At 45.7% G+C, this 26,548-nt stretch overlaps 1 protein-coding gene across 2 annotated transcripts in view; it reads right to left on the bottom strand.

The window, feature by feature from the left end:
- LOC140420985 (transmembrane protein 33-like) overlaps positions 1-22,931 on the bottom strand; it is a 198,219-nt gene extending 175,288 nt beyond the window's left edge. For both annotated transcript variants that reach the window (XM_072505215.1, XM_072505216.1), the window contains exons 1-2: positions 22,816-22,931; positions 11,382-11,513 (exon numbers count right to left, since the gene is read on the bottom strand). In XM_072505215.1, coding sequence (XP_072361316.1) covers positions 11,382-11,504 — 123 coding nt within the window. In that variant the 5' untranslated portion in view covers positions 11,505-11,513; positions 22,816-22,931. The remainder of the gene's footprint in view (positions 1-11,381; positions 11,514-22,815) is intronic.
- Between the last annotated feature and the right edge of the window lie 3,617 nt (positions 22,932-26,548).

Genomic DNA, 26,548 nt, shown 5'->3' with positions numbered 1-26,548 from the left:
TTATCTACTAAGACTGCAATCGCAGTAATACGTGCTACTACAACTTCTTTCTCTGATCATTGCAGGCTTAAGTTCACAAAGACTGCGAGAGGAATAGTGTCCAATACGGTTAGAGGACAATGCATTCACAAGGGTATAAACCAAAATACGACGCACTGCCATAATTACAAAATCAGCAATAACAGAATTATTGTTTGCCTTCTTAACCAAATATAATTACAAGAGGAAGCAATGCTAACAAAGTACACATTTACCACAAAATGTTTTTAAAAAGCAATGGGCAATAATTTACATCTTGTGCTCTTACAATTGCTGGGCCATACGATGGGGGGGGGGGGGGGGGGGGGGGGGGGGGCACAATGGCTAGCACTGCTGCCTCATGGCACTAAGGACCCAGATTTGATCCCTGCCTCGGGTCACTGTCCATGTAAAGTTTGCACATTCTCCCCATGACTGGTGTTGGTCTCACCCCCACAACCTAAAAGATGTGCAAGTAAGCGGATTGGCCACACTAAATTGCCCCTTAATTGGGGGGGGAGAATTAAAACACTCAAGGGCAGCACAGTGGTTAGCACTGCTGCCTCACGGCGCCGAGGACCTGGGTTCGATCCCAGCCCTGGGACAATGTCAGTGTGCAGTTTGCACGTTCTCCAGTGTCTGCGTGGATCTCACCCGCAACAGCCCAAAAAGGATGAGCAGGGTAGGTGAATTGACCATCTTAAATTGCCCCTTAATTGAAAAAAAAGAGAATTGGATACTCTAAATTTTAAAAATATACGATGCAGGGCATACAATTACATTTTGAGTACCCAATTATTGTTTCCCAATTGAGGGGCAAAGTAATACAGCCAATCCACCTACCCTGCACATTTTTGGGTTGTGGGGGTGAGACCCCAGCAGACACAGGGAGAAAGTGCAAAATCCACACGGATAGTGACCAGGGGTCGAAAAAAACAAAAACCATTCAAACATTGAATGGTGCAACAGAGAGTTTTAGAATTACATACCAAGAGGGCCTTTGCCATATTCTAAATTGCAACCAGTTAGCAAGTAGCATTGGAAAAGGCCTGCTGGTGGCTCACCTTCTTGTCTCCCCAATCAACAAGTAATGCAAGCGCTCAAAAAAAGAACCATCAAGGAGTTGGGGGTGGGGGGGGGAAATGGGGGTGTAAACTTACTTATGGCTCGGTCAGTAATTTTGCCACCCAGTGTGTAACCAGTCACACAAAATGAAAAGCCCAAGGTTAAGACTTGCTCTCACCCTGGCTTTTCTCACCAAATGGGCCCTCATCTCTGCACCCTTCAGCTGAAGGAATTAGATTTCAACAGATATGGCCGACACTGGTTTACACATCCATTGCCAAATATGGTAGGAACTTTTCATGGAATGGAAAGATAACCCCAGCTTTTTTTCTCTTCTGCAAACTGTCTTCTTAAACCCTTTGTCCCATAACCTATACCTTTACCTCCAACAAATGCGAAGTCTTCTTTATCACGAAGATGCAGGAAATCTACACATCCTTGAGACCGGATAACGTGGGGAATTCCGGTGGCGGCTATGAAGGAGTAAGTCGCACATTTGGTGGCTCCCGCTCGGGTCGGACTTTTGGACCTTTTCCCCCCAATTTTTTTTACTGGACCTGATTTGAAAAATCGATGACAGAGACAATTGTGTACTGGATTCCCACATCGGTGCATGGAGAGGAGGACTAGAAGTGCTCTCAAAGGCAGAAACAGACAGACAGAGAAGGCTTGCGCTGAAGCTGCAGCGGGAGAAAGCATGGCAGAGGACCGGACCTCTGGCTCGTCGACCCAGCGGTCAACGGAGCAGCTGATGCAAGTTATCCAGGAGGGTTTCACCAAGCAGTTGCGGGACTGCTTGGACCCGATTTAAAGAGTCAATTGCGCGGCTGGAGCTTACATTGAATGCCCAAGATCGGGCGATCCAGAAAGTAGAGAAGGCGCTGGCTGACCAGGAGGAACATCAAACTGCCGTGGAGTTGGAGGTGAGGATGCGGAGAGATCAGCAGAAAAGGCTCCTGGAGAAGATGGAGAACCTAGAGAATAGGTCCCGCCGGCAGAACTTGAATCGTTGGGCTCCCGGAGAGGTCCGAAGGAGCGGACGCTGGGTCATACATAGCGGACATGTTCGAGAAGCTGCTGGGGGATAGGGCATTCACCCGACTCTTGGAGGTGGACAGGGCTCACAGAGCGCTCGCGAGGAAGCCGCAAATTGGAGAACCCCCCCCCCCCCCGAGGGCAATGGTGGTGAGATTCCACAGGTATTTAGATAAGGAGCGTATTTTACAGTGGGCCAAGCAGACACGGAGCTGTAAATGGGAGAACAGTATCCTGCGGATCTATCAGGACCCGAGTGCGGAGGTGGCCAGGTGAAGAGCGGGGTTTAACCAGATCAGGTCGATCCTTTTTAAGAAAAAAGGTGAAGTTCGGACTGCTGTATCCGGCCCGTCTCTGGGTCATGTACGAGGAGCAACCTTTTTATTTCTAGTCCCCTGAGGAAGCGCTAGACTTCTCAAAAAGGTGAATCAGGTGACTGGTGGTGGACTAAGAACTTTTGAACTTTGCTGCAACATTCATGTTTAAAACGTTTCTCGTTTTTTGTTTTGTGGACGCTATTTGCAATGCCTTCTGTACTGATTTGGGGCCGGTTGCAGAGCTGAGTGAGTCAAAGTTTACATTTGCACTGTTGGGGGATGGAGGTCGTTTGTTTAGATGCTGGAACTCTTGCTTGATCTTTTCTTTGTTTTGCATTTTTTTTTGCTGTCGGGCAATTGTGTTGGGATTGTTTGTCATTTGAATATGTGTGTATGAGCGGGGGATGGGTGGGGAGGGAACAATAGGTGGGAGAATGGCTGGCGCCAGGGGTGCTAGCTGACGGAAGCGTAGTGGAGGATGAGCAGATGTTAGGCTTATCAAAGGGGTCGATTTACATTGTGCTGTTACTGGGGAGGGGGAGAGAATGTTCTCCTGACGAGGGAGGAACTGTTGCTGAGGGACAGAGGAGGACGGGGGCAGAGGATGTCTGGGGGCGGGCTGGAGACTGGCCCAAGAAAGCTGATGACTGATCGGCGAAGAGGGGGGAGGGGGGGAGGGTCGATGAGCCCCCCAACTAAGCTGATGGCCTGGAATGTATGAGGACTCAATGGGCCGGCCAAGAGGGCACGCATGTTCGCGCATTTGAGAGGACTGAAGGCGGACATGGTAATGTTGCAGGAGACGCACCTTAGAGTAACTGACCACATTAGATTAAGGAAGGGTTGGGTCAGACAGGTCTTCCACTCGGGAATGGACTCGAAGACTAGAGGGGTTGCGATCCTAATCAACAAGCGGGTGGTGTTTGAAGCGGGTAGAATAGCTTCGGATGTGGGAAGTCGGTACATTATGGTCAGTGGGAAACTGGAGGGGATTCAGGTGGTATTAGTAAATGTGTATGCGCCAAATTGGGACGATGTGGAGTTTATAAAGAGGATGCTGGGGAAGATACCAGACCAGGATTCGCAAAAGTTGGTCATGGGAGGGGACGTCAACACAGCTACTGACCCTGGTTTAGACTGGTCAAGCTCAAAAACGGGCAGGGTGCCAGCAATGGCAAAGGAACTAAAAGGGTTCATGGAGCAGATTGGGGGGGGGGGGGGGGGGGGGGGGGGGGTGACATTTGGGCAGCTGAGGGTGAAAGAATTCTCCTTCTACTCACACATGCATAAAGTGCACTCCCGGATTGATTTCTTCATTTTGAGCAGGGCTTTACTGACGGGGGTGGTGGACACAGGATACTCGGTGATCACAATCTCAGACCATGCTCCGCACTGGGTTGACCTACAGGTTAGTAAAGACAGTAACCAGTGCCCGCACTGGAGGTTAGACGTGGGTCTTTTAGCTGACGAAGAGGTGTGCGCGCGGCTGAGGAAAAGTATTCAGAACTACCTGGAAGTCAACGACACGGGGGAATTTTGGCAGCGGTGGTCTGGGAAGCATTGAAGGCGGTGGTTAGAGGGGAGCTGATCTCGATACGGGCCCACAGGGAGAAGGTAGAGAGGGCAGAGATGGACCAAATGGTAAAGGAGATACTATAGGTCGGCAGGAGGTATGCGGTGAACCCAGAGGCAGGGCTTTGAAGGGAACGGCGGAGGCTACAAGCGGAGTTCGGCTTGTTAACAACAGGGAGGGCTGTGGAGCTGCTGAGAAAGGCGAGGGGGGTGATTTATGAGCATGGCGGGAAGGCCAGCAGAATGCTTGCACAGCAGCTTAGAAAGAGGGAGGCAGCCAGGGAGATAGGGAAAGTAAAGGATGGCGATGGGAACCTGGTTAGAGACTCAGCAGGGGTGATAAGGCGTTTAAGGAGTTTTATATTAGGGTGTATGGGTCGGAATCCCCAACAGGCCGGAGGGGATGAGGCACTTCCAAAGGGGGCTGAATTTCCCGAAGGTGGACGGGGAGCTGCTAGAAGGGCTGGGGGCCCCGGTCGGGTTGGAAGAGATAGCGAAGGGTCTGAAGGCCATGCAGTTGGGTAAAGCCCCGGGGCCGGATGTGTATCCAGTGGAGTTCTATAAAAAGTTCTCTGGGATATCGGGGCCGTTGTTGATGAGGAAATTCAATGAGGCAACGGAGAGAGGGGTACTTCCCCCAACGATGTCACAGACCACGATTTTGCTGATCCTGAAGCGGGAAAAGAACCCGATATCCCTATGTGGGCGCCAAACTGCTGGCCAAAGTTTTGTTGTCTAGGATTGAAGATTGTGTTCCGGACGTTATTGGGGAGGACCAGACAGGGCTTGTTAAGGGAAGGCAGTTGGTGACCAATATAAGGCTATTAAATGTGATCATGATGCCCCCGGAAGGTAGGGAGTTGGAGGTAGTGGTCGCAATGGACGCAGAAAAGGCCTTTGATCGAGTAGAATGGGAATATCTGTGGGAGGTACTGGGACGGTTCGGATTTGGGTGGGGCTTTATTGACTGGGTCAGGTTCCTGTGGCGAGCGTACAGATGAATAGGACAACATAGGACTATTTTAGGCTGCATAGGGGGACGAGACAGGGATGCCCCCTCTCCCCACTGTTGTTCGCGTTAGCCATCGAGCCGCTGGCAATTGCACTGAGAGCCTGAAGGGGATGGTCCGGGGCAGGGGTGGAGCCACAGAGTCTTGCTTTACGACCTATTCCTGTATGTATCAGACCCATTAGAGGGGATGAAAGAAATCATGAGAATTCTGCGGGAATTTGGCCGGTTTTCGGTGGTATAAACTAAATATGGGGAAAAGTGAGATGTTTGCGGTCCAGGCGAGGCGACTGGGGGAGCTGCTGTTTAGAGTGGTAGGGGGAAGCTTTCAGTATCTAGACATCCAAGTGGCAGGAATGGGAACGGCTGCACAAACTAAATCTGGCCAGACTAGTAGACCAAATGAAGGACGATTTTCGGAGGTGGGATGCGTTCCCGTTGTCACTAGCTGGAAGGGTGCAGACGGTGAAGATGACAGTCCTCTCGAGATTCCGGTTGGTGTTTCAGTGTCTCCCCATTTTTATTCCACGGTCCGTTTTTAAACGGGTCAATAAGTGATCACTGGCTTTGTTTGGGCAGGCAAGACCCCGCGAGTAAGGAAGGGGATGCTTGAGCGGAGCCGGGGAGTAGGCAGGCTGGCGCTGCCAAACTTCAGTAACTACTATTGGGCGGCGAGTATAGCCATGATCAGGAAGTGGGTGGGGGGGGGGGGGAAAGAGTCGTCATGAGAGCGTATGGACACCAGCTTAGGGGCATTGATAACGGCGCCTCTGCCGTTCCCGCTGGCACGGTACTCCACCAGCCCCATGGTGGTGGCGGCCCCTAGAGTCTGGGGGCAATGGAGGAGGCATTAGGAGCGGAGGGAGCATCGGTGTGATCTCCAATCTGTAATGATCAGCGGTTTGCCCCGGAAGGATGGATGGGAGTTTCGGAGATGGCAGAGAGCAGGGACGGAGAGGATGGGGATATGTTTATAGAGGGGAGCTTTCTGAGATTGAGGGAGCTGGAAGAGAAATTTGGATTGGCGAGGGGAAACAAATTCAGGTATCTGCAGGTGTGGGACTGCCTACGTAAACAGGTGTCAACCTTCCCGCTCCTACTGCTAAAGGGGATTCAGGACAGGGTAGTTTCCAGAGGGCGGGTAGGAGAAGGGTGCGTCTCGGACATTTACAAGGAACTTATGGGGTCAGAGGAGATGCAGACCGAGGAGCTGAAGCGCAAGTGGGAGGAGGAACTGGGAGGTGAGATAGAGGATGGTCTATGGGCAGATGCGTTGAGTAGAGTCAACGCGTCCACAACATGTGCCAGGCTCAGCCTGATACAATTCAAGGTCGTTCACCAGGCTCACATGACAGTGGTCCGGATGAGCAGAGTCTTTGGGGTAGAAGTTAGGTGTTAGGTGTGCAAAGTGTGCAGGAGGGCCAGCAAACCATGTCCACATGTTCTGGACCTGTCCAAAGCTTACGGGATTCTGGCAGGGGTTTGCAGATGTCATGTCCACGGTGTTAAATACAAGGGTGGCAGCGAGTCCAGAGGTGTCGATTTTTGGGGTGTCGGAAGATCCGGGATTCCAGGAGGAGAAAGAGGCAGACTTTCTGGCCTTTGCTTCCCTGGCAGCCCGGAGACGGATATTATTAGCTTTGAGGGACTCAAAGCCCCTGAAGTCGGAGACCTGGCTATCTGACATGGCTAGCTTTCTGTTTGCAGAAAATCAAGTTCGCCTTGAGAGGGTCAGTGTTAGGGTTCGCCAGGAGGTGGCAACCGTTCGTCGACGTCTTTGCGGAAATTAATCGTCAGCAGAGATGGGGGGGGGGGTTAGTTTAGCTTAGAGTAGGGGGTGAATAAAGGTGGGATCTGTAAGGGAGGAATTAGGCTCTTGCACTAGGTTTATAGATTCATGGACATTGTTTATTTTGTTGTTGTAAAACCAAAAATACCTCCATAAAATGTTTATTAAAAAAAAGGCCGTATAACGTAGGAGCCTCTAATGCCAGTATATCCTTCCTTAGGTAAGGGGACCAAAACTGTTCCCTATATTCCAGGTGTGGTCAAATTAGTGACTTGTATAGCCTTAGCAGGACTTCCCTATTTTATACCCTTTGAAATAAAAGCCAACATTCCATTTGTCTTCCTAATTACTTGCTGAATTTGCATACTAGCTTTGTGATTTATACACAATGACCCCCAAATCCTTCTCTGCTGCAGATTTCTGCAGTCTTTCTCAATTCAGATAATATTCAGCTCTTTTATTCTTCCTACCAAAATGCGCAACTTCACATTTTCCTACATTATATTCCATCTGCTAAATTGTTGCCCACTCACCTAATCTGTCTCTTGTAGACTCTTGTCATCCCCACCACTTACCTTCTTACCTATTTGTGTCATCTGCAAATTTGGCAGTAGTACATTATCTATTCTAAATAATTGGCACAAATCCCTGCTGTACTCCATTAATCATAGGTCACCATCCTGAAAATGCCCCTCTTATCCCAACTCTGTCTTCTATCAGTTAGTCAATCCTCTATCCATGCTAACATTCTACCCTCAACACCAGGGGCTCTCATCGTAACAAGTAGCTTTTTGTGACTTACCTTATCTAACCCTTGTCGAACACTTTGCAAATCCAAGTATATTACATCGACTGGTTCCCCTTCATCTATGCTGCTCGTTACCACCTCAAAGAATTTTAATATATTTGTCAGGCATGTCCCCTTCATGAAGCCATGCTGGTTCTGCTTGATTATATGGTGCATTTCTAAATGCTCTGCTATTACATCCTTTATAATGGACTCTCTAACATTTCATAATGAGGGGTAACTGGCCTATAGTTAGTTTTTTCTTTCTCCATTCTTTTTTGGAATAAAAGTGTTACTTTGGCAGTTTTCCAATTCTTTGGGACTTTTCCGGAATTTAAGGATTCTTGGAAGATATTAATGCATCCACTATCGCTGCAGCTAATTCATTTAATAAGCAAGTCAGACCTTTAGGCCCATTAGTTTGCCCAATACGTTTCCCCTACTGATTATTATTGTATTTATTTCTACCCCCCCCCACCCCCATTCTGCCCCTTGATTATTTATTTTTGGAATGTTATTGGTGTTTCCCACCATGAAGACTGACACAAAATATTTGTTTACCTCCTCTGCCAGCTCCTTGTTTCCCACTATTATTTCCCCAGTCTCATTCTCCAAGGGTCCCCAGTCTCATTTTCCAAGGGTCCCATGTTCACTTTGGCCTCCCTCTTCCTTTCTATATATTTAAAGAAGCTCTCACTGTCCATTTTTATATTACTTGCTAGTTTAACCTCATGGTTGATCTTATCCTTCTATTTTTTGCAGCATTTTTGTTGATTTTTAAAACTTTGCCAATCCTCTGGCTTACCATTAATCTTTGTTTTTTTTCTTTCAGCTTAATACTATCCTTCACTTCCTCGGTTAACCATGGTTGATTTATCCCATTCCCAAATCCTTCTTCCTCACTGGGAAATATCTTTCTTGTGTTATGGGCGAGGCGTTTCCAGAACCCCAAAATGAACCATGGAGTTCAACCAATCTCTCCCTTTAATGTATTTGTTGCTTTTCCTAGCACACGGCTTGTTCCCTAGGTATGGCATTTCAATTATGGACACGTGGGTTTTTAAACACAAAACATTGTTTATTCCATGAACTCAACTTAACATCTTAAATAAACATTGCATCTCTTAACACCCCTTACTTCAAAGATAACTCAGAAAATATTGCAAGAGTACATAACTCCTTAAAATGTTCTTTCAAACTTCCAAGAGACTTAATACCTTTAAACAGTATCACATCAGGTTAAAGGATTTATATATTTTCTGTAGAATGGCAGAGATATATTAGCTTGGTTAACTTCAGCTCCAGAAAAACAGCCAGGCACTTTTAAACAGCTCTCAGCAAAACCAGCCAGGCACTTTTCAAATTGCAAATCCAAACCGCAAAATGGCTGAACTAAACTGAGCTCCACCCACTCTAGGACATCACTGTTTTCTTAAAGGTATATTGCTTAAACATCCATGTCTTAAAGGTACCCTCACATTACACGTGCTAGTCATGATCTATTTCAGAAACATGTTATTGCTGATCAACCATCTTTCCTGGTAAATTTCTTTCCCAATCCACTCCAGTCAACTCTGCCCTCGTTCCTTTATAATCACCCTTATTTATGTGTAGCACATTTGTTTCTGACTCAAATTTCTTGCAATTGTACTTATTCCATCTCGTACTAACTAAGCTACCCCACCACCCTTTCCTTCCTGACAGTTCTTATCAAAGTCACAAAGCCCTGAATATGTAGTTCCCAGTTTTGATCCCCTTTCTCACTCTCAGTTGAATGCTAAATTCTACTATGTTATGGTCACTGCTACCTCGGAGATCTTTTACTCTGTATTAAACCTCACTCATTACACATCACCAGACACAAAAATCGCCTGATCCCTGGTCGGGTCCACAATATATTGTTCTAGGAAACTGTCCCGAATACACTATAATTCTTCCTCATGGCTACCTCCACCAATTTGATTTTCCCAATCTATATAAAGACTAAAGTCACCCATGCTTCAAATACTGCCTTTTTTACATGCCTTTATTATTCCCCGATTTATTCTTTGTTCTACAGTATCTCTACTGTTTGGGCGCCTGTAGACTACTCCCACCAGTGCAGCTTCCCCTTGTTACCCATTAACCTCAATTTGTGCCATTCCGTTAATTCATTTATTCGGTGTCCTCCCTTCCAACTAGCTCACCTGGACAAAATCCCTTTAATGCTCCACCCTACCCTAGTATCTTTCTCACCCATGTTCCCTCAGCTCAACTTGTCCATGAGCCCCCACTCTGTTCACTTGTTCCTAGTCCCATTTAACTACTCACCCCGCTTCCTCCCTGACCCCCCATGTTAGCCAATCTTGTAAAAGGTTCTCTCTCCTACAATGTACTGCCTGAGAATTGGATAATTATCTGAAGAGAAAAAGTTACAGGGGTGCAGGGCAAAGGCAGGGATATGGGACTAGCTGAGTAGATTTACAGAGAGCTGGCACAGGCATGATGGGCCAGGTGGCTTTGATCAATGCGGTCACCATTCTACGACACTTCACAGAAACATAAATTAGATATGAAGGCAATTTTAGGACAGGTGGCCAAAGGCTAGGTGAAACAGGCAGGTTTGTTGGAGGACACTAGAGGAGGAGGGAATTCCAGTGTTTGTGATCTGAGAAACTGAAGTTACAGCCACCAATGGTTGGGCTGATGATGGTGGTGGTGGTGGGGAAGAGATGAGAAGGAAGAGGAACAAAAAGAAAACATGGGATGCACAAGATTCCAGAATTAGATGAATGCAGATATTTCAGAGGACTGTGGAGCTCACAGGGGTGGGAAAGGACAATGACATGAAGGGGATTTTAAAAACAAGGCTGGGAGTTTTAAAATCAAGCTGTTGCTTGACCAGGAGTCAATGTAAGCCAGTGGGCACAGGTGACCTGGTGCGAATAAGGGTACGGGCAGCAGAGTTTGGATGACCTCCAGTTGAGGGAGGGCAAAATGTGGAAGACTAGCCAGGAGTGCATTGGTATAGCTAATCCAAAAAGGTAATAATAAAAAGTCAAGAATGAAGGTGCAAACAGCAGGTGAGCTGAGGCAGGAGCCAAGTGAGGCGATGGAAACAGGTAGTCATACTGATAGCATAGTTATGTGGTCAGAAGCTCACCATGGAGCCTTGTTGAGAGAGAGCGAGGGGTAGGGAACAGAATTTGGAGCTGGGCCCAAAGACAGTGGCTTCAGTCTTCCCAATATTTAAAATGGAAGAAATTGCCCCTCATCTATTACTAATTGTTTGTTGAAGAGCTGTACATTGGTCCTTCAAATTACCCATTTATTCGGTAACCCCTCCAAGTCACAATTTTATATGGATGACAAAAGCACATCTGGAAATTAACTGTGTTGAATTTACTTGATAAATGAGCACTGGTATATATCAAATGAGCACAAATAATTATCACAAACATAAATCGAGAATAAATCAAGCGCATGGCTGGAGGATGCTGAATTTTCAGTAGTTAAATAACATATCATGGAACTTTAGCTAGAAATGTGCATAATATAACTCCAGAACTCTTAAGTTCAATAATAGTACTGATGCAATACTCTTCCCAAAATCATTCAAGAGTTATTATTTCAATAAAAATAAATAGCAGACAGAAATAAATGGGAAAAATATTTTCCAATGCTTTGTTTCCCAGTTGCACAAGAACTGTGACAATTAAGAACGCTTAAAGCTGTAACCACACACTCCTTACTGATCAGGAATCATTTATGATCCACTGATGAATTATAACAAAATAGGCAGATATTTACCGAGACTGAAACTGGTGCGGTTGCTTTAGCTCCACCATCGTCCACATCAGCACTTCCAGTAGGGTCAGTAGGTTGTGTAGTACTATCAGCCTTAGCGGTGTCAGTTGAAGCTGGTTCTGCCATCTCGAAGTTCTGGTTTGAAACAAAAACAAATTAAATCTCCGGTTCCAAGAAGCACTTGACGTTTGCGTTACTGTATTTGAACAAGAGTTTAGCACCTTTAACACAGATAAATGTCTAATGGAGCATTAGAAGAGGCATGATCACGTAAAAATGGATTTGGAACTAAAGAGTGATATAAATGGGGGGAAATTAACAGTTTGGTCATTGAGGTTGACATTAAGGAGGATCTTAAAAGAAAATGGAGGTGGAAAGATTTAGGGAGAGAAGATTAGGCCTAGGAGGACTGAAGGTAAAGCCTCTGACTAAAGGGGACGGAGGAGGCAAGGGGAGAAATATACAGAAGACCAGGTCAGATGGACAGAACACTCTGGGTGGGTGGGTACAGGAAAAATAAAAATCAGCAAATAAATACGTGTTACACAGCAATAAACAGAGGTATGAAGGAGATATAAACACAATGATGAGAAATTGGAGGCATTTATGACACAGGATCGATCCATTGCATTTCAGCAAGGGCAGCAGAAGGTGATGCAGGAGAAGATACGGACAGATATTAGGACGAGTTGAAACAATGGTGTAGGATGTGAAGCTGAGTATAACAGCAAATGAATAGTTTCCTTTTGTTTATTTGTAAGGGCCCTTCCTGTTGATTCCCTTATTGCCCCTTTCTTTATTTTTGCGGTTATCGTTTTGATCCATGGATGCTTAATAGACATAATAGATCGAGCAGGGGAAGTGAGGAATTCAAAAGCTACAAAAGAGAACACTGTGCTAGCTATTGGACAGCACAACTCAGGCTTTTTGGCACCCGAGAGATCGCTGGGACTCGGTTAAATTGGTTGGCTGGTGAATTGGCCAAAAGGACGTATTCTGCCCAGTAACGGACGGTAATTAGGTCCTGCCTGAGTGGGATGACTTTCAGAGAACCAGGGGAATCAGTTAGAGTCCTGAACACTCAGGAAGGAAAGGACCTCCTTTCTCTTTTCTCCAGAAAAGCTGTATAGCTGCTGCATTTCTGAAACTGCAGAGACCTGAATAAATCTACAGTGAAAACCATTACAGACTGGAAATCTCGAACTCTCAGCCTACATTGAAGGAAGGTGTGCTAAAAGACCACCATCTGAAACAAAGACACTTATCCTTCGACTCATTTATTTTTTACACCCCTCTTTTCCCCTTGGTATTTGTCGGTCTTGTGTAGGTGTATAGAGGATGGGCTGAGTTTAGGCAGGTGGGGGGGGGGGGGGGGGAGAAAGAGATTAGAAATTGGATAATACCTTTTGTATTTTCTGCATTTTTAATTATAATTATTGCTATTAATAAACATAATCGCGTTTAAAATTTACAAATCTGGTGACTGTAGTTATTTTAGTCAAGGGCCAAAGATTTTGGGTGTTTTTCTGAGATATTTATTAATTTCAATTGTGTTGCGACTCTGGGTCATGTGGGATTCAAATTGACCACACACTAGCCTAGGGGGTCAGAACATATTGTTTAAAAGGATGGGAGCATCACTGATGGCCACGGAACCTGTTGTCCTCTCCAAATCCCCTTAAGAATGTGGTGTAGAGTATTTCTTGAACCACTAAAGTCCATGTGGTTTGGTACAGTAAGGAAGGGAACTCCAGGATTTTGACCAGAGACAGTGAAGGAACAGTAATATGTTTCCAAGTCTAGATGGTGTGTGGCTTGGAGGGAAACTTCAAGGTGGTGGTTTTCCCATGCATCTGTTGCCCTTGTCCAGGTAGAGGTCCTGGAAGGTGCTGCCGAAGGAGCCTTGCTGAGTTGTTACAGTGCAACTTGTCGATGGAATACGTAGTGGACTGCTTTGTCCTGGATAGTGTTGAGTTTCTGGGAGCTGCACTCATCAATGGAGAGTATTTCATCACATTCCTGATTTGTGCCTTGTAGATGGTGAACAGGCTTTGAAGAGTCAGGAGGTGAGTTACTGGATGCAGAATTCTCAGCCTCTGACTTGCTCTTGTAGCAGTTTTTAAATGGCTGCTCCAGTTCAGTTTGTGGTCAATGGTAACAGCCAGGATATTGATAGTGGGGCATTCAGCAATTGCTATGCCATTGAATGTGGAGGGGACTGATGGTTAGATTATCTCTTGTTGGTCACTGTCTGTGCAGAGTTTGCACGTTCTCCCTTTGTCTGCATGGGTTTCCTGCGGGGCTCCAGTTTCCTCCCACAAGTCCCAAAAGATGTGCTTAGGTGAAATGGACATTCGGAATTCTCCCTGTGTACCCGAACAGTTGTCGGAATATGACGACTAGGGGCTTTTCACAGTAACTTCATTGCAATGTTAATGTAAACCTACTTGTGACATAAAGATTATCATTGCTTGGCACTGAAGTCGCAAGTGACATTTGCACCACACATCAGTCCAAGTCTGACTATTGTCCAAGTATTGCTCCACATCAACACAGGCTGCTTCGACTTTGGAAGAGTCACAAATGGTGCTGAACACTACATAGTGAACATCCTCACTTCTGATTTTATGGTGGAGAGAAGTAGCTCAAGATGGTTGGGCATAGTATACTACCCTGAGGAACTCCTGTAGTAATGTTGCTGAGATGTCATTTTCATTTGCTGTTGTTACCTGTGTATATTCGTATTTAACTGTTGTTATTTCTAATTATTTCAATGTTTAACCAGCTGCTTCTGTTTTAAATTAAGAAGTCTCACAACACCAGGTTAAAGTCCAACAGGTTTATTTGAAATCACAACCTTTTGGAGCGCTGCTCCTTCATCAGGTGAAGTGGAGGCAGGTTCACATCACCGCATATATAGGAGAGACACAATTATAAAGATAATTATAGATTGGAATGTGAAGAATGGTTGGAATATGAGTCTTTGAAGGAACAAAAAATGTGAGTGGAGCGAGTGATCACAGGTAATGGAGGTGTGAATTGTCTCGAGCCAGGACAGTTATTGACTCTGCAAACCCGATCTTTGGATAAAGATTCTCCAAGGCGGCTTTCATGACACACGACAACGCAGAATCGCCGAGCAGAAACTGGTAGCCAAGTTCTGTACGCACAAGGATGGCCTCAACCGGGATTTTGGGTTCATGTCACATTACCGGGTTTGCAGAATCCTACTAACTGTCCTGGCTTGAAACAATTCACACCTCGATTACCTGTGATTATCATTCACTCCACTCACTGTGTTCCTGTAAAGACTCACATTCCAACTATTCTTCACATTGCAATCTATAATTATCTTGCAATTATGTCTCTCCTATATATGCGGTCATTGAGAACTTGCCTCCACTTCACCCGATGAAGAAGCAGTGCTCTGAAAGCTTGTGATTTCAAATAAACCGGTTGGTCTTTAACCTGGTGTTGTGAGACTTCTTACTGTGCCCATCCCAGTCCAGCATCTCCACATCATTTATATATTAAAGAAGATGAACTTTATTAACAACACATTTCAACGACCTTTTTATGGTCAAGTTACCACAAACCACAATTCTTCTGTTGTGCTCGGTATGACTTCCAACAAATGGAGAGATTTTCCCTTGATTTCCATTGACTTCAGTTTTGATAGGGTTCATTGATGCCATCAAATGCTGCCTTGATGTCAAGGCTGTAATGGGCTCATGAGCTGAAGTGCCTGGGCAGAACCCAAACTGAGCAGAGAGCAGGTTATTGCTGTGTATTACTGCTAACAGCAACTTCCATCACTTAGCTGATGTTCGAGAGTAGACTAATGGGAAGGTAATTGGTTCTCTTGCTTTTTGGAGGCATACCTGGGCCATTTTCTGCTTTTTCCAGGTAGATACCAGTGTCATTGCTGTACTGGAACAGCTAGCCTTGGAGCACAGACAGTTATGTAGCACAGGTCTTTAGTACTCCTGCCAGAATGTTGTCATGGCCCAAAGCCTGTGCAGTGTCCAGTGCCTTCAACCATTTCATGATATCAAGTGAAGTGAATCAAATTAGCTGAAAACTGGCATCTGTGATTCCGAGTACCTCAGGAGGAGGCCAAGATAGATCATCCACTTAGCACTTCTGGCTTAAGATGGTTGCAAATGTTTCAGCCTCGTCTTTTACACTGATGCGCTGGGTTCCCCCATCACTGAGGATGGGGATATTTGTAGAGTCTCCTCCTCCAGTTAGTTGTTTAATTGTCCATCATTCACAGCTGGTAGAAGCAGGATGCAGAGCTTTGATCTGATCCGTTGGTGGTGGGATTGCTAGGCTTGGAATATCACATGCTGCCTTCGCTGTCTGGCATGCAAATTGTCTGGTGTAGCTTCATCAGGTTGAATCTCATTTTACTTTATGCCCATTACTGCCCCATCATGCCCTCCTACACCCTTCATTGAACCAGGATTGGTCCCCTGGCTCAATGGTAATGGTTGAGTTCGGGATGTGCAGGCCCGTGAGGTTACAGATTGTGGTTAAATACAGAGGTCTATAGAACCTCATGGATGCCCAGTTTTGGGTTCTTAGATCTGTTCTAAATCTATCCAGTTTAGCATAGTGGTAGTGCCACATAACATGATGGAAGATATCCTCAATGTGAAGGCAGAACTTAATCCATCTCCGTAAGTATAGGTGGTCATGCCTACCAATACTATCATTGATTGGGGAGGAGCAGGTCAAGTAAGTTTTTCCCTCTCGTTGGCTCCCTCACCGCCTGCCTAGATGAGGTCTGGCAGCTATGTCCTTCCGCCTTGGCCAGCCCAGTCAATAGTGGTGCAGCCGAGCCAGTCTTCGCGGTGGACAATGATAAACCAGCATCCCGAGTATGCTCCTGCCACCCTCATTGCTTCTTTCAATTGATGTTCAACTTGAGGAGCTTTGATTCGCCTCCCCTTTATCCAAGAAGCATTGAAAGAATATGCCCAGACCTTCCACAATTTCCATTTGTAGTTTACCCAGCATCATCCGATGAATATGACACAGTCCTGTTGGTTTTAATAATACCTCTCGGATAGGTTTTGGCCCATCTGGTGTCTCAACCTGCTGTTCTTTCACTATTATGTGGACAACATCTTCTTCCTTAATAAAGGAATGATGTGGAGATGCTGGCGTTGATATTGGGGTGGGCACAGTAAGAAGTCTTACAACACCAGGTTAAAGTCCAACACGTTTGTATCGAATCACAAGCATTCGGAGCGCAGCTCCTTCCTCGGGTGAATCCTCAGTTGATAAAGGAAGGTACAAGGTACTCATTTAGTACCAGAGCTATGCCCTGATGGTGCCATGTCTGGGTGTCCTTTTTGGTCCCCAATCAGCCTCAGCCAACCTCTATTTAAATACCTTTGGAAGATTTTTGGATTCCCTTTCACATTGCTCTCTTAGCCTCATTTGTTTTCTCATTCTCTTCTGAATTTTCTATATTCTGCCTGGTTGTCACTTGAATTACCAAACTAACTTCAATAATATGCACATTTTTCTGCTTCATCTTACTCTTTACCATCCAGGAAGTTCTGGCTTTGGCTGCTCTCCTTCCCTCCCCGCAATATCATAGGAATGTATATCTGTCGCCAAATCATCTCCTTGTTAAAGGCAACCCGTTGTTCAATTACAGTTTTTCCCATCAATCTTTAATTCCGATTTAACTGGGACAGAGCTGTTCTCAGCCTACTGATCTTGGACATTCAACAAGTAAAGATTTTTTTGTTAACTCTAGGTTGCTCCTTATAATTTTCATAAGTTAAATTTTCATGACCTTATGGCACAAGAATAGTAGTTCACCAAATGTGCCCCTGCTGACATGTTCTGCAGTTAACCCACCTCATTCCCCAGATCTAGCAATACCTCCTTCCTATTTGGGCTGGTTACGTAATCCTCCGGGTGCTCAGGTTTCCTCCCTCAAGTTTCAAAAGACGTGCTGATAGGTAATTTGGACATTCTGAATTCTCCCTCTTTGTACCCGAACAGCTGCCAGAATGTGGCAACTTAGGGCTTTTCACAACAACTTCATTGCAGTGTTAATGTGTGCCTGCTTGTGACAATAAAGATTATTATTATGATCCTTCACCCACCATAACCTAAGCAGCAAAGCCTTTTCTTCCTTTTTCTCTTCTGAACTTATCGAACTTCCCCTTAATGCACCTGGCAATAAGTGCTCCACAAGGTATTAAGTTTTGTATTCTAACTACTGTCTGGGTCAATAGATTTGGCCGAATAATTAAATTAATTTATTAGTGACCACCTTAGATTTATGGCCCTCGCCTGTGGACGCCTCCATAAATTAAAGTATTTTGCCTATTAGCTCCTCTATGAAACCCACTCAATTTTGAATTTGATCACTTGCCAGTCTTTCTTTTCTAAGGAAAAGCCCGTTCAGTCTTTGTTGGTAGTTCAAATTCTCAGTTCTGGTATCCTGGTAAGTAAATCATTTTTCCACCTTCTTGAGTGGAATATGGAGACTGCAATGAAACACAATCCCTCACAAGTGCGGTGGAATATGAAACCCACTCAATTTTGAATTTGATAACTTGTCAGTCTTTCTTTTCTAAGGAAAAGCCCGCTCAGTCTTTGTTGGTAGTTCTATCCTCTCAGTTCTGGTATCCAGGTAAGTAAATAATTTTTCCACCTTCTCTGGTGGAATATGGAGACTACAGTGAAACACAATCCTCCACAATCCTGGAACCCAGGTTTTATCCTAGTTCAACACGATTTCTTTGATTTTGAATTTTATTCCTTGACAAATGAACCCGTCTTTCAATGACATTTGTTAACTCCCCCTGATCTCCATAATTGTTTAATAGAACTACACATAGTAACATGGGGTCTACCTATTTCTTGGCCTTGACCAAACCTCTGAATCACTAACAATGCCCTTTCCAACATAGATGTAAGCATACAATCTAGACTGATAATTCACAGCAGTACTGAGCAGCGCTGAGAGTGCTGCACAATCAAAGGTGTCACCTTCAAGCAAGACTTCATATACAGATCTTGTCTGCTTCATCAAGTGGACAGATTAAAGTTGTGTTCTGAGGTAGCCATGTTGGGTTAAACAAAGGGAGAATTCCCAGCTGTTCTTGGTTTCATCGCATTAGGTTTGAAATCATGAAACAATCTTGAACAAATTGGATTCAAGAAAGCATTTTTCCACACAGAATTTAAGCATATTTAGAATATTAAAAGAAAATAGGAACTGTGAATGAGTTTTTAAAAAATAAATTTAATGAGCAATAAATGATGTGGAACAGACTACCAGCACAAGAAACCTTAAAGGGTTTCAGGGAGGAATTGGAGAAGTTCCTGTTAATAAATCAGATTCACCATTATAAGAAATGTACCAAAGGAATACAGTGGATAGGGGGGCTAGATGATCCAAAGGTTCTGTCCTGCCGACACAGTTTACAATACAGAGAACAGTGGATGTTCTTTTGGCTCTCCCGTGCAAAATTCCACCTTCAGACAACACCAGAAAAAACATATCTGGCCATTTGTACATCCATTTTCTGTTTGTGATACTTCAGTGTGTGTGAAATAACTGCAGCATTTGCCGACATGACAATAGCTTATTTTTGAAATGCAGTCACTATCAGCTGTAAAGTGCTTTGGGATAACTCAAGGATATAATCAGGTGCTAAATAAAAGCAAATTACTGTGGATGCTGCAATCTGAAACTAAAGAGAAAATGCTGGAAAATCTCAGTAGCTACTGGCAGCATCTATAGGGAGAGAAAAGAGCTAACGTTTTGAGTCCAGATGACTTTGTCAAAGCTCTAACAAAGGGTCATCTGGACTCGAAAGGTTAGCTCTTTTCTCTCCCTACAGATGCTGCCAGACCTGCAGAGATTTTCCAGAATTTTCTCTTTGTAATCAGGTTCTAGCTGACTGCAAGATTAATCTTTGTTACCCATGCTGCAACCTATTGTTCATCCATTGACACACATTAATTCAAATTTTCCCTGAGTCACAATGCCATTCTCCTTTCTACCAATGACCATTCAAACCTTTTCCAAATAATCAGATAAAATGTCATTAGTTCACACTACCTGCATTATTCTTAGTAAATGATTAAACTCATTAGAGTTTTTCTTCAACTTACAGCTCGAGGATAAAATTGGTGCTGCAGAAATGAAAAAAAACGTTTGTTTGTATTATGGGCAGCAGATCCACAATACCAGCTTTGCACTCAAGCAGCAAGTGGGCACTCTATCCTATTTCTAGATAATTTAAAGTTGTAGGAACAAACGTAGGCCATTCAGCCCTTCAAGCCTGCTCCACCATCCAATCAGATCATTGGAAGAATTCCAAAGGTTCACCAGTGTCTTGGTTGTAGAAACACCCCCTCATCTCAGTCTTAAATGGCCTACCTCTTATCCTGGGATTATGTCCCCTCCCCTCTCACAGTCCCCAGTTTTAGACTCACCAGCCAGAGGAGAAATTGTCCATCGACCCTGTCATGCCTTGTAAGAATTTTATAGGTTCGAATAAGGTCACCCCTCATTCTTTGAAATTCTAGAGAATAAAGATCCAGTTTCCTTAATCTCTCCTCATTAAACAACCCTGCCATCTCCGGGAATACTCTTACACCCAAATCCCCCTGTGAAGGCCAACATGCAATTTGGAAGGCAAATGGTTGTTCCACCTACATGCTAACTTTCATAGAACAGAGTGCAGAAGGAGGCCATTCGGCCCATCGATCCTGCACCGACCCACTTAAGCCCTCACTTCCACCCTATCCCCGTAACCCCCAATAAATCCTCCTAACCTTTTTGGTCACTAAGGGCAATTTATCATTAATAAAAAAAATATTTTTTAAAAAGTTTTTCATAATAAATATGAAATCCTAACACAGCAAAATAGAGTGAACATTAACATAGTGCAAAAAGAGAATATACAATAGCAATTGACTAGACGTGACCCCACACGCCTCAGTCTTCCCACACCCTCCCAACGGAGCACTCACCCCCACTCCCCTACGGGTTGCTGCTGCTGCTGACGTTTTAATTTTCCCTGAGAAGCCATCGGACGGTATTATGCCCCCGCTCAACAGCAGCAGCTCTGTACACTTGGCAAAATTATTTACACACATAAGTAGGCATCTGTTCGTGGTGTTGTCGTCCCTTGCTTCGCCCAGACGGAGTTTGCTGCCATTGTCGTCTCGTTCCGCTTCTGCGCACTTCCGTTTCTGCTGCCCTCCCGTTTTCCCCGTTTTCTCTGTTCTTGTGGACGTTAAGTTTGTTAACGTTTTCCTGCCTCCCCCTCCCTGGCTCTCCTCTATTGTTCCGTCTCTTAGAGCAATTTATCATGGCCAATCCACCTAACCTGCACGTCTTTGGACTGTGGGAGGAAACCGGAGCACCCGGAGGAAACCCACGCAGACACAGGGCGAACGTGCAGACTCCGCACAGTGACCCAGCGGGGAATCGAACCTGGGACCCTGGCGCTGTGAAGCCACAGTACTATCCACTTGTCTACCGTGATTCATGAACAAGTACACTCAGATCCCTTACCAACCTCTCAAAATTTAAGAAATATTCTGCCTATTTTCTTCACCAAGTGAATAACTTAACATATTTCATTTTCCATGTTCTAGTCCATTCATTTAGCCTGTCAAAATCCTCATGAAGCCTCCTTGCATCCTCATCACAATTTATGTTGTCATCCAGTTTCAGTTCTTTTAATTCAGAAATACAACTTCTTCCTTACAATTCTTCCAGAGACTTTGTTTGTATTTTTCCAATCCTAACCAACAATACCACACTATAAATAGCTTAACTGAAGGTGAAATTGTCAACATTCCTGACCCTATTATCAGATCTCCAGTTATCTACCAAAGACTTTTCCAAAAAGGTATTTCATCACTGAGCTCAAGTATTTCAGCAACCTTTACTGCTCGTTGAAGCCCAATTCTGTCAAAGACTTAAATTCTGCTCACATAACCAGCAATTATAAAGGAAAATATTTCACCCTCAACCCTGTATTATCAATGCTACTTTGGTTAATGCTCTTCTGAACTCGTCTTGCATTTATTCAAAGCTTCAAATATGCCATCCTTCACACTCATCAACAGCAGTGCTCACAAGACAACTGACTGCTCTGAATCATTCTTTCCCAGAGCTTTAATAATGTGGAAATCCCCCTCTCTCTATTTGAGGGATACTCAGAGAGAACACAAATTCATCCATATAAAATTGCAAAGTGTAGGTCGGAGGACATAAATTGTTCCTCCAGGTCAGCACGGTAGCACAGTTGCTTCAGAGCTCCAGGGTCCCAAGTTCGATTCCAGCTTGGGTTACTGTCTGCGGAGTCTGCAAGTTCTCCCCGTGTCTGCATGGATTTCCTCCGGTTTCTTCCCACAGTCCAAAAATGTGCAGGTTAGGTGGATTGGCCATGATAAATTGCCCTTAGTGTCAAAAAAAAGGTTAGATGGGGTTACTGGGTAACGGGGATAGGGATGTGGGGGCTTAAGTTGGGCGCTCTTTCCCAGGGCTGGTGCAGGCTCGATGGGCCGAATGGTCTCCTTCTGCAGGGTAAATTCTATGAGGTCGAATCTACAAAATCACTCCTAAAATTTACCAACCAGAGACACCTCACATAACTTGAGGTATGGATTAAACAAAGCCAAGTGTTCCAACAGTAAGCAAAAATCCTATCTTAACTATCAGACCATTGAACATTGATTGCGCATTGTCATCCAGTTTCAGTTCTAACAAGGTCAGTTCATTACATTCCTCCTACAAGTACATCATCCTATTTTCGTTCTGAAAGTGACATCCTCTAAATGCAAGTCATCACTGGGCTTTGTCATCACTCCCCTGAAAACTTACATGTGTGTTGTTTCACCGTGGATGTGTCACAACATACCATTTGTACATTAATGAAGCTGCAACTTCAAGACACAAAAAAAAGTGTCATTTACCATTCATCGTGTCCGAGGTATTTCAATTGTCCATCATTCACCAGACATTTTTTTAGAAAATAAAACTACATCAGTGCAAAAAAAGTTGCGAATGATCCGATTGCAGTGCAGGGTGTTAAAGGAATAAATATATAAACACCAATGTCAACTCATTGGAAAAGCTGCCCTTACTGGCGGATTGCAGCATCACGCCTAATGCCCCCCCCCCCTAGTTGAAGAGCTATCTCAGATAGGTGCAAATCACCACAACACTGCCGGGTTGCTCGGGGGTGGAAGGAGCTGGGCCAAGTCCCCGACTCCCCTCCCCATCGGCAACTGATGCACCGCCACCCGGCCCCGACTGGAGTTGGGGGAAGTTTCCGAGGGAGCCCATCGCCGGGTAAGGTCACAGCCTAGCCGCTCCCTGATTCACGGACAGAAGCCCAGTCATTCCTCCCCTCACCCCCTCCCCAGGCCGGTCACTCACACAACAGCCGCTCCTGGATCGCTCGCGGTCAACTGCCGCCACGCTCTCAACCAAACACGATTAAAGCCGGTGATTGACAGACCCGCCATCCACCCAGGAGGCCGGCTGCTTGGGCGCTTAACCAATCGACGACAGGCATGAGAGCGGCTCCCCGCCCCCCCCCCGACGCACAGGTTCGGTTGTCATCAAAACAGGAAGCTCAGCAGGAGAAATGCGCATGCGTTGACAACACGCACACTGCACCCTGGGTGTGGTAGTCCATCCAGTGTGTCTCCAAATTTGTCACCAGCTGTCCTCCCAACAAGCTTGTTACTATGTGGGCAGCCAGAGGCCATCTCAGGAGGGGAAGAAAGAGGAAGAAGAGGCAAGGAGAAGGCATCAGGAACTCCTTACCTCCAGACAGGCTGTCTTTAGCCACCAGCTGAGACTCCAGTTGCCTTTGAAATTAATCCAAGCATCACCATTGCGTCTCACTGCTATCCTGTGGCTTCAGATGGATGTTGGAAGGCTAATAGCTTCCTCTGGGGCAGACTGCAGATACCCTTGAAGGATGATCTCGGCCAGCTCTGGGCCCTTCTGGCCCCAGCTTCTAACTAAACCATCCCAGAAAAGGTGGTAGCATTGTGGGTTGTCTGGCTGAGAGGGAAGAGCAAAGGCATTGGCAAAGTGACAGTGGTGGGATCACAGATGCTAAGAGAGGTGAACCATGGAACTCAAAACTTCCAGTAATCTGACGGAGGCCAGCTCCTTCCACCCCCGAAATTCTCCTTTGAATATGGAGATCCGCAGACTTGATGGCAGCATTCTGAGCCTGCATGATTATAAGAGTGGATCTATGAATTCTGCCTGAGCTTCCACTGAATTACTGAGACATTGGGTGAATTCCACCTGCACCGTCAACCACGATAACCTGGGCCACAAGTGCAGTCATGGAGTTGGTCAGCACTTCCACAGTGAGAAAGATGTCTCCGAACTCTGTTCCATGTTGGAGCCAGACTCTTCAAAGCACATTGGCAGTGTCATGGGGCTGTCCAGCAAGCATCCTGATACACCAAGCATCTCGGTGTAAGGTTAACGTCAAACGCAGTAGCCACCCGGTATGCTTTCCTGCTCCCCCCATTGCAGCGAGAAGTCACATCGGCGCAATTCACTACAGGTCCATAAAAGTTGGGAACAGGCACCATGGACTCTGAGGGGGAAGCAAGGAAGTGAGTATCCCTCTCCACTTACCTCCAGGGAATACAAAGGAACAGCAGCTGCTGGCCAGTTGGCCGTCAGGGTGGGGGGGGGGGGGGGGTCGGAGCTTCAAGCCAGCTGGGGTTTGGGGAGCTCGAGCTGGGCTGGAGGGGGCTGATCAAGGGGTCTCCCCTGGGATGGGGGTCGCTTTCGGTCTGTGAAGCCTTCTTTCTTTCATGTCTGACATCCCATAACACAGGTAAAGCACAGCTGCAGCCTGTCTGTTCTAAAGTCTTCTGAACTGATGGCACATTTTCACCATAAGAGTAGCTGGCACCACTCAGACATTAAAGTGCTAGATCCTGGGTGAGCTTCTCCCAGGACTTGATGCCAAGATCAAAGCTTGAAGCCGTCAGAATGTCCTTGTAGCACTTCCTTTGTTCACCATGATAGCACAAACAAGACTCAAGCTCTCCATTGAAAATTTGCTTTGATAAGTTAAATGACCAGTCCAATTCAGTTGTGACTGTATCTATATAGTGTGGCTGCTTGGCATGCCAACTCGGGTCACCATCCCAGTGTCCGATATTTTGTCCTATTTTCTGACCTTCAGAAGCTTCCTAAGGTAGCCCAAGTGAAAGTGGTTGAGCTTTTTGGCATGGTGATGGCGCACAGTCCAAGTCTCGCATGTGTAGAGTAGAATGGGCAAGGCTATTGCTCTGTCGACTTTGTTTGGTAGACATACTTACTCCTCTTCATTCCCAGACTGATCTTTGAAGTTTGCAAACGGCGAACCTTGCTTGGACAATTCCTACATGTGCCTCATTGGAAATATAGACAGCCTGAAAGTATGCTGTTTTCCACTGCTGAGGAGTTGTGGATGTTATTGAACACTGTGCAATCATCAGCAACCATGCCCATTTCTGAACTTATGAGAGGAAAGCTCATCCATGAAGCAGCTGAAGATGGTAGGACACTGCCCTGAGGAACTCCTGGCTTCCAACAACCACAACCATCTTCCTTTTTTAAAAAAAAAATATTTTTATTCTCCATTTTCACATTTTCCTCAGAAGTTACACCCCAACAAGAAACAGTAAATGGCAACGAATACAATGTCAATCGCCTTATTAACAACAAGATCCCATCCTCCCACCACCCCCCAAACAACGGCACGCCTGACAATATAAGCATCAAATAAAACAAACCCTCCCAAGGTGGAAATAAAGGAAAAAAGAAAAAGGAATCAGGAATCGCCTATGGTCACCATTGATATATACGGTCCACCCCCCCAACCCCCCCGAATATTCAATGCCATCCAATTCCCGAAAGAGTACTATGAATGACACCCATGAATTGTAGACACCCCCCCACTGCCCCTCCCAGACTCCTTCCCTCCACTTTGTCTTGTAAACTCCTCCCCCCCCCCCCAACCTCGGTTCCTTCCCCCAACTTTTCACCCCGGCTAGACTCACCGAAACCTGTTCTACCAGGCTCCGATGGCCGCAGCCCCTCCCCCCACCTCACTCCTGTTCACTGGCTGGCTTAAACTGGCCAGCGTGGAGGCCCCCGCCCGGGACTCCCTCCCCCTTGCCCGGTCCCAGGAAAACAAAGAAATCCCCTTTAGCACACAACCCCCGCATACACACCCAAGCCCCAAAGAACCATCATTGCAAATGAAAGTCCCATCTCTTCCCTTGCCCAAATATATACAGGGTCGACTCATTTTGTACATACCAACACGCAGTGAAAAAATAAAGTTACATGAGGCTACATCGGTACACAACCATTTCTTAATTCTGCCACAGTCCTTCTGCCTTCGCAAACTCCTCTGCTGCTTCCGCCGTCCCAAAATAAAAGTCCTTGGATTTGTAGGTCACCCTCAACTTAGCTGGATATACTATGCCGCACTGCACCTTGCTTATTTACAGTGCCTTCTTCACCCGGCTGAATGAAGCGTGCCTCCTCGCCAGCTCCACTGTAAAGTCCTGGTATATGCGTATACCAGCTCCAGCCCACTGCACCACACGCTTCTGTTTTGCCCAGCACAGGACATTCTCCTTCACGCTATACCTACGGAAAGACAGAGTTACTACTCTTGGCGGCTCACTCGCCTTTGGTACAGGCCTCCACGACCAATGAGCCCGATCCAGTTCATATCGGGAGGGATGTCCCCCTCCCCCAATAGCCTCGCCAATATTGTGGCAAAATACTCAGTCGGCCTCGGGCCTTCCACCCCTTCGGGCAGACCCACAATCCTCAGATTCTGTCACCTGGATCTGTTTTCCAGGTCTTCCACTTTGTCTCGCAGACCCTTGTTGGTCTCTATCACCCTCTGCAACTCCTTCCTCATCGAGGTGAGTTGATCACTGTGCTGCGATAATTACTTTTCCACTTCCTTCAGTGTCTCACCTTTCTCCTGCACCTCCGCCACTGCGCTTGATACCGCCGCCCTTACCGGGGCAATCGCCTCCTCCACCAGCACTTTCAATACCTTCCCCATCTCCTTCTTCATCGCTTCCATGTGTTTTGTGAACTGTTTTTCAAGTTCCACAGCCAT

The sequence above is a fragment of the Scyliorhinus torazame genome, chromosome 5, assembly GCF_047496885.1.
Source record: "Scyliorhinus torazame isolate Kashiwa2021f chromosome 5, sScyTor2.1, whole genome shotgun sequence".
Taxonomy (NCBI): domain Eukaryota; kingdom Metazoa; phylum Chordata; class Chondrichthyes; order Carcharhiniformes; family Scyliorhinidae; genus Scyliorhinus; species Scyliorhinus torazame.
Note: the sequence above shows the minus strand (reverse complement) of the source record. Positions and strands in the feature narration are given on the sequence as shown.